Source organism: Brienomyrus brachyistius, chromosome 4 (assembly GCF_023856365.1).
Source record: "Brienomyrus brachyistius isolate T26 chromosome 4, BBRACH_0.4, whole genome shotgun sequence".
NCBI lineage: Eukaryota > Metazoa > Chordata > Actinopteri > Osteoglossiformes > Mormyridae > Brienomyrus > Brienomyrus brachyistius.
Window position 1 is genome coordinate 3,327,074 of NC_064536.1, and position 8,541 is coordinate 3,335,614.

The window sequence follows — 8,541 nt, forward strand, 5'->3', positions numbered from 1 at the left end:
AAGAACAGCTGCAGGAGAAGGCAGGAATTGGGGGAGGCTGCAAGTAAGGATCAAGAAGTTGAGTCGAAAAAGCACCCCGAGGTGATTGGAGTACTATACAAGGCGCTATACAAGGCGCTCTACAATGCTAAGAGGCCAAGTTGCGTCTCTGCCTGTTGGCTCGGGATTAGCCATTAGCACAGGACTAGGCCACCCGTCTATTGCACAGCGGACCTAGTCTCAATCTCCATTACCGAGAAGAATTTTGAGCCAGAAGTGTTTTCAGAGCAGGCAATTCTCTTCAGGCAATACACACAAGGAAGGTGGGTGCTTTCCTGAAGAGAGACACCGTCATCGTTATGTTGGAATGCCTCATAACGGGTGACCAAATCGCAGCCACTACTAGCGGACTACAGAGCCCCCAGGCAGAGACTAATTTCATCCCCAGGCAGAGACTTCAGATGCAGGAAGGAGAGAAGAGATTAAAAACAATCACGTCAGAGAGGAGAGGAACGTGCTAGCGCAAGAGCCAAAAGAGCCACAGCGGGCATAGTGGGAGGAAGTGGTTTAATCAACCAGTGACACTGCGGTCAGAGCGAACCAGCATCTGGCACAGAAACTAGCAAAACAGCACTTTGTCTGCCTCTGAAACAACACCCTTGGCATCTTGTACACCAGTGCACCGAAGAGGGTGGAAGGATACTTGGATTTTGCCTAAATATCAGCAGAAATAAAAGCAAAACCAAATGAATGCTTCTGTTAGGGGAAATCTCTGATGCCGACTAATGCGGTACTAAAACTTACCACACAAAAAATAAACACATTAACATTGGTGAGAAAAAAAAAACATCAGTGTGTGTTTTATTATAGGAACAAATAATGCAAAACTGACAGCTTAGGAAAACAAAGATCATTTCAAAGGTGCATCACTGACATCACATTATTCTTAAAGTGATCGTGTTTATTCAAGAATAGACAATCTTTTCTATTTTGTACCAACAAAGTGCTTTAGCCTGATTTTACTCTGCATTTAAAGAAAATTTGAGATAATGAGGCCTATCTGCCGATGGTGGGGTGATAAATTTGGGATGTTGCATCAAAAACTAAAAATGTGATGTCCTTCAATCATCAAAACGGCAAAAACATACATTAATATTACAATAATAACTTCATCAAAAATTACTGCTGTTTATTACAAGAACGTAGCCTACACTCAGAAATGTCTAACGCAAATAGAATCGTTTCACCTGAACATGCATAGATATTTCATTTCAACATCTGCCTAAGTTTTGTTCGTCGCGGCCAGACATGTTCCCTTGTGTTCGTTTCAGTTCTTCCAGCCGTAAGTTGTATTTTCGACATTCGACTGGATTTCAGGCCACAGAGAGTGACTTGAAACTTTCCTCGCCGTTTACTTTATGTAACTACCTTGCGCAAAGTACTTTAAATCATAAAATAAGATCGGATCCGGTGGATCTTAAATTGACGACTTAATCGGTAGCACGGTGTCGGGGATTTTACCCACCGGTCGGTGCGCTATCGTAGATCCGCACGTCGTAGGCGCCGGAGCAGCGGTAGTTGGCCGCTGTGCCGTTGTCCCACACTACCACCACCTCCTCCGGACTCTCGAAGCTCCGCACCGTGCCAACGTGGCCCTCTCCCCCGTCCTGCTTCCCCCATTTCCAGTCCGGGCCCCTGACCACTCTTGCTCCTACACCTTCCATCATGATGCGATTATTTCTGCCGGTGGTCATTTACGGGCCAGTGCGCGGCGGTAAAACCAGCTTAATCGGGGTATGATGCCGCTCTTCGCCCTGTGGAGCCAGACAAGCAGCGGTAGATGCTCAGCTAGCAGTTGTGCAGGTGGAGAAGATCCGTAACACCGCCTGCACAGCGCCTTCGTCGTCTGGATAGTCCGAGAACAGCTTTAAAAATCTTCACTCGGGTGAAAAGTTGTGAAGATCCAGAAATATGGCAGATCGATCGGTAATCCACAAGGGTTACGGGGACAATGGCACGTTTATCAGTCTTTGGTGGAAAAGGGGGTCGAGAAAATCCGTAGGCACCTAGCTGTTGACGGGACACAAAAGAAATCCCTGTCGGATCTGCGCAGTCCGGCTAGACAGAGAGAGACCTGTGTCGAGGGAAGGGAAGGAAATTCTGCGACTTAATTAAAGCAATCTTTTTAAAAAATATATATCCAAATACAATTCAGATCAATATATGAATAATAAGAAGGTGCACGAAATCGCCCCGTTCTGTTGACAATTATATGTAAACGAGTGGCGCCCACTTAACCCAACACGCAAGAGGAGCCGATAGACACATAATTAAGGGCGCAGCAGCCTTCCAAGAGATCTCCGTCGGGATCTCGCACATTGAGTTAAAAACACTCAACAGATGGATCCAAGTTTGACTGCACGATTCGGATTGTTTTTTTTCGGCGGATCGTCCCTTTAAACAGGCGGGGGTCCGGTTCTAAAGCGGTCAGTAGGCTGACGCCCAGCACTAAACAAAGTCTGCATTTTTTTCGGCTACAAACTTTCCCCGCTACAAATCGTTATTTTTAAAGGCGGCGTTACGGGTGCAAGTCTATATCACCCGGATTTTCTTTTTTAAAATGTCGTTTATTCGCTTATTTTCTTTTGGGTAAAAAATAAAAACACACCCACAATTTTTCTTACCGGCCCAGTACGTAATAGGATCTTTGTATTGATGTCGCTTTTCCACAGAATTCAGCATCGGAACCGAGCCTTTCCCCCCCTAGAGCTCCCTGCAAAAGCCGAGTTTCTCTTTAGCGACGCGAGGTTTTCTTATTTCTGCTTCATTTACACGCTCGCCGGGTTACGGCCGCTCACACCCAAGTCGCCACGGACCGGCTACCCTTCCGAAAAGTGCCCCCCGCCGTTGACACGAAACTCCAGACGGACGCGTCGCTATTATTGTCACTCAGCCCGAGCGGCAGGCGGAGGAAGAGGAAGAGGAGGAGGACGAGGCTGCGCGAGAGCGAGAGGCGTACGTCGTCCGACGTAACGGGCGACGCAAAAACTGGACGTGCATTGGGGCGCCGCTATATACGGTTAGCCGGTTAGGTTAGCCTAGCCGGCCGCGTGCGTTGATTTTCGGAGCGCTAACATCAATCTGAAACCAAGCGTTTCGAAATGAATACACAATAGAGAAATATTTACAAGAAAAAAATAAAGTCTAGGTCTTGATAAATAAAGAAAACATGGCGAAGCATGTGTAATTATTTACAGGTAATTATATAGACACAATATAATTTGTGTACGTATGTAGAATATATTTCACTTAATAGTGATATGAGAATTCGTGTTATATTAAAATATTCAAATGTTAACGGGTACATATGGTTATTTTATCTTTATTTATACAAGACCTGTATTTTCGGCTGTGTTTTTTAAAAATAGAAAACTTTTGAACTTACACATCGAGTCACATCAAAAATTTGTTTAAATAATTGAAAGGTTTTTAATTCCATCACTGCTGATAATTAAAGGCGGTGTAATTTGCTATTTGAACCGACGGATGGCAGCATGAGATTGCCTACTGCTATGATTGGCTGCATTTCTGCGCTACAGGAGTCCTTTATTGGGGTTTACTGAGTAGCCCTGCATTTTGTTAATCAAAAAGTGAAATACATGTGAAACATGTGCAATTGAAATAGAATTTAATGATAATTGTTACACTAAATATTAAACCTCTGTGTGTGTGTCTGTGTGTGTGTCTGTGTGTGTGTGTGGCAGCATGATGGTGGTACAATGGTTAGCACTGTTGCCTCACACCTCTGGGACCTGGGTTCGAGTCTCCGCCTGGGTGACATGTTTGTGGAGTTTGCATGTTCTCCCCGTGTCGTCGTGGGGTTTCCTCCGGGTACTCCGGTTTCCCTCCACAGTCCAAAAACATGCCGAGGCTAATTGGAGTTGCTAAATTGCCCGTAGGTGTGCATGTGTGAGTGAATGGTGTGTGAGCGTGCCCTGCGATGGGCTGGCCCCCCATCCTGGGTTGTTCCCTGCCTCGTGCCCATTGCTTCCGGGATAGGCTCCGGACCCCCCGCGACCCAGTCGGATAAGCGGTTTGGAAAATGGATGGATGGATGGGTGGATAATTGTTACACTAAATATTTAACCTCTGTGTGTGTGTCTGTGTCTGTGTGTGTGTGGCAGCATGGTGGTGGTACAGTGGTTAGCACTGTTGCCTCACACCTCTGGGACCTGGGTTCGAGTCTCTGCCTGGGTTACTTGTCTGTGGAGTTTGCATGTTCTCCCCATGTCATCGTGGGATTTTCTCCGGGTACTCCAGTTTCCCCCCACAGTCAAAAACATGCCGAGGCTAATTGGACTTCCTAAATTGCCCTTCATCCTGGGTTGTTCCATGCCCATTGCTTCCAGGATAGGCTCAGCAGGATAAGCAGTTTGGAAAATGGATGGATGGATATATATAAAGGGATTTACACCTATTTTGCAATCATTTGGATTAAAGCAATATTCATTTAAAAAATCCAAAACAATTATTTTTAACACAAATAATAATGTTATTAATAATGAATGTTACACAGTCATTGTTCATGGTTTGATAAATAGTTATATATCTTAAGTAGTTTTGGTTGATGTGTATAATATGCTCAATGTAAAAATTTCACTTGATGCATGTTACGTATGTATAAATCACATATAATGTAAAATGTAATCAAAAAACACACTGTCATAATAGCAAGTTATACTGCAACCTTTCCCAGGCGAAGTAATTTTAGAGTTACTTCAGGTTCAGTACTATATTACAAAAATATATGCATGAGCAGTCAGAAATTAATGTCAGTTGTAAAAAACTCAGCACTGCAAAAATTGCTGCATTGTTGCATCACAGGTGAGTGAGGGGAGCAGGTGGTGGAACAGATAGAGGTAAACACATGGTGTGGGGGGGAAAGAATATTCTTTTGTTGGTATCTTTAAAAAGACAGCGGGATATTCCCACCTCTATCTTTTCTAGTCACTCAGTCACAGATTGAGCCCCGCACACCTTTCACACCACAGCTCATGGCCAGACACTTATCAGGTGGATGGTTACCACATGGAATGATGGGAAGGGGGCTGGGTCAGGTTTATCCAATCCCCTACCGCCATATACTACATAGCCCCCTTGCTTAAGGGTCGGACGTGCCACTGACCCTAAAGACACATACGCTCCAACAGCAATAACCAACCCACCCTGACCAAACTCAGTCCAGTTCCTCAGGTCCCCTAGACAGAATCCTCTTTGCCTTGGTTTCAACCCAAGCTCAGAGCACACAGTTCCAGAGATGTGTCTGGAGTCCGACGAAGGGGTGGTTGTGGGTGGGGGCATTGAGGTGGGAGCAGGTGGAGCCTCCCGGGGCCTGTATGGTACCAGCTGATCTCTGTAGACCACAGTTCGATGCCCTGGTCCAATCCGAACCTGATACATCACATCAGACACGTGCGTCACTACCAACACAGGGTCCTACCCATTTCCCCACCAGCTTGGGGCACAAGCCTTTGGAGTTGTGCTGCCATACCTGTGCCCCTGGCAGCAGCAGTTCACTGTGGCTGTGGGCACCATATAGCCCTCTTCTTGTTACCCCTGGTGCTTCCTGACAAGCTGGTAGACCATTTCCATACGCTGCTGGAGCTCCTGCACATACGACGGCCCCAGCTCTCCTGCTAGGTCTTGGTCGAGAGGGCTGCCAAATGACAACCCCACTGGCGTCTTCTTGCGTGGTCCTCTGTCAGAGTCCTCTGTCCCGCTAAAGGGGCGTATTGCTGTTTTGCTCTCACCCCTCGCTGCCTTGTACGATGTCCCTTGGGCTCCATGGCAGGTGATACTGGCTGCTTAGGGGACTAGGCCGGTGCTGAGTCTGTGGCTTGGTGCACTTCCTCCTTTGGTTTTCCGGTGTTGGTGAGTGGAACCGTTGAGTCTTTCGCTCACAGTTTTCCCCGGCCCATGTCCAGGATGGCTCCATGGACAGTGAGGACGTCTATCCCGATGATGCACGGGTCCTGGATGGTACCGAGCCTGAACTTGGGATGAATTAGGTTGTGGCCCACATGTAATCTGAAGCGCCGCTATCTCAGCATCCGGACAGACCTGAGGCAGGCTGTTGTCGGTGTCCAACCAGCTGGGCGGCCCCGGTCAATTCCTGGAAGTAATCCTGGCAATCCAGGCATTGGAGCCAGTGTCATTTAGGGCATTGCAGTGTTGGTCCTTAATTCTGTAGGGCAAGACGGCCCACTGGGTAGACCTCGGATAGTTGAGGGGTAGCACGGTGGTTGAGCGGCGGTCCCTTCACTGCACCACCCTGATGTCGAATCCCAGCCACTCTGGAAGGGGCTACAGACAGTCTTGTGGCTTGAAGACCTTATTTCCGGCATCACCAGTAGATCATCTGTCAGACAGCTGCTTGCTCCTCTTCCTGACCCTCATCATCAACGGTCTGGCAAACTTGGGTGTTGGTGGGGGCCTAACAAGATACCAGAAACACTTCCACCTGCTTTGCTTCCGCTGGTGCCAGTTCCCGGGTGGGAGGTGCCGTGAGCTGGATATGGTGCAGTAGCGCCTCTGGGGAGGGGCTAGGTCATCCTGTAGCCACTTTGGGTAGTCGGAATAGGTCTGCCAAACCAGGGTGTGAGGTCAGCAGCCAAAGCACCAAGAGGTTCCCCTTGTCCCTACTTAGGCTCACTGGGAGTTGGTGCTGTTATGTTGATGTACTGCAGGATGGGGAAACAACAATAGATGGTAGTTTTTCCTCTTCTTCTTACTCAACTTAAGACTCGAGTGGAACACTTAAATGGAAATAACACAGTGGCCCGTCACAGAAAATGGAGAAGAAACAGATCTGCTGACTTAGATGAAACACCACAGTGGCCAGAGGACCAAAGGATAACTATGGCTGTGTCAGATGGCAGCTCAATGATCTTCCACTTGGTGAAAATGAAGAAAGCCTGGAAGATAAACGTCAAGGAATGACAAGTCTGTACTTACAAGATGAAGTATCGGGGACAGGAAGGGGAGTGGTGGCTAGATTAATAACTAAAGGTCACCTATGTTGTTCAGCGCAAGGAGATCAATGCCACACCCGCTTCCCCCCATACCAGAACTCTAGAAAAGGTGGCCATATTTGTTTGTTCAAAATGACCTTTTCAGGCACTTCCAATTATAGACAGATATTCCAATTTTATCCAAGCTGGAACAGTCCTTCTACGAAATGGGGAAGAAAATCGTTCAGCATTTCTGAGTCAACCCAACGAATGACATAAAGACTGTCCAAGGTGAGCCAATATACCATAACTCTCCCAATGACATACTTCAAGGAGAAGAGTGATGCACTTTTCATCCATGCAAAATTGCAAACGTGCATGAAGGTCATGATACAAGTGAAAATGCAAAATGGTACTGTAGGCCTATTTGGTATTATTCCTAAGATACGCTAAAGTAGTTTCTGTTTTGCAGGTTTCTGCTGTTCCTGCTGTGTAGGGAAGACTTTCAACCTGCCAGAAATGCTAAGACCCTAGTCTACCCTACATACTACAGTGGACATTTTATATAGTAATTACGTAAGCACTGATTATTCCAATACCATACCTTAAATATGAATGAACCCTAACTCTGATAATGGAGTCAGTTTATGTTTTTTTTTAATGCGTGCTTACTATTAAGCATTATGAACTACTAATATAATAATATATGTGCAATTTCCATTTTAGGTGACACAATGATGACCATACAGAAATGGATGCTAAGCTTTGAGACCCAAGTGGAGTGTTTACCCCCATCCTGTATGTATGGAACTACAGCAGGCTTCGCAAGTTTCTACAACTTTAGCTTTGTATCTTAAGAAGAAGTGGTGGTTTAATGGTTAGAGACACCCTCTTGTAATTTAAAGAATGCAGGTTCGAATCCCTGACCAGTAAGGCACCACTGAGGTACCCTGAGGAAGGTACCACCCCCAAGCACTGCTCCCCGGGCGCTGAATTAGCTGCTCCCTGCTATGTCACATTGTCACATATGGGTTAAATGCAGAGAACACGTTTTGTTGTTGTACACTGTGGTGTGTCAACAATGACCACTGATCTTAAAATTCCTAAGAAGCCACATTACCTTTTGAATTTTTACAAAATAATAAAAAAAAACTTTCATGTCAATATTTTTGTTCTTTTTAAAAGGTGCCAAAACGATTGAGTGTTCTTAATTCTTTGTTTTCTGAGCGGTCCCACTTATTCTATGCTATGTTATTCCGAGAGAACTATTTTTATTATCAAGAGACTTCTTCATAGCAAGTTGAGTTACACGGAATGTTATTTGTCTGAGAAACAATAATGACATCATCTTTAAGCAAAAGAATTTTATTTGTAAATTAACAATTATACACAAAAGTTATTTGTATTTATTAGATTTTATATTTATTTGACTTGTGCATATAAGTGTTTTCTGGGCATCAATACAGAAAATAGTTCCAAAGCCCATCATGAGGAAGGTTATAGGTAAAATGTCTGTAGGAGCGGTCCAAGAAAAGTCGGCATCCCGTAATCC

The 8,541-nt window shown here is 45.5% G+C and overlaps 1 protein-coding gene across 6 annotated transcripts in view; it reads right to left on the reverse strand.

The window, feature by feature from the left end:
* mib1 (MIB E3 ubiquitin protein ligase 1) overlaps positions 1-3,001 on the reverse strand; it is a 56,528-nt gene extending 53,527 nt beyond the window's left edge. For 4 of the 6 annotated variants that reach the window (XM_049010140.1, XM_049010139.1, XM_049010141.1 and 1 more), the window contains exon 1: positions 1,505-3,001. In XM_049010140.1, coding sequence (XP_048866097.1) covers positions 1,505-1,733 — 229 coding nt within the window. In that variant the 5' untranslated portion in view covers positions 1,734-3,001. The remainder of the gene's footprint in view (positions 1-1,504) is intronic. The other 2 variants (XM_049010136.1, XM_049010137.1) reach the window with 2 other exon arrangements.
* Positions 3,002-8,541: the final 5,540 nt, after the last annotated feature.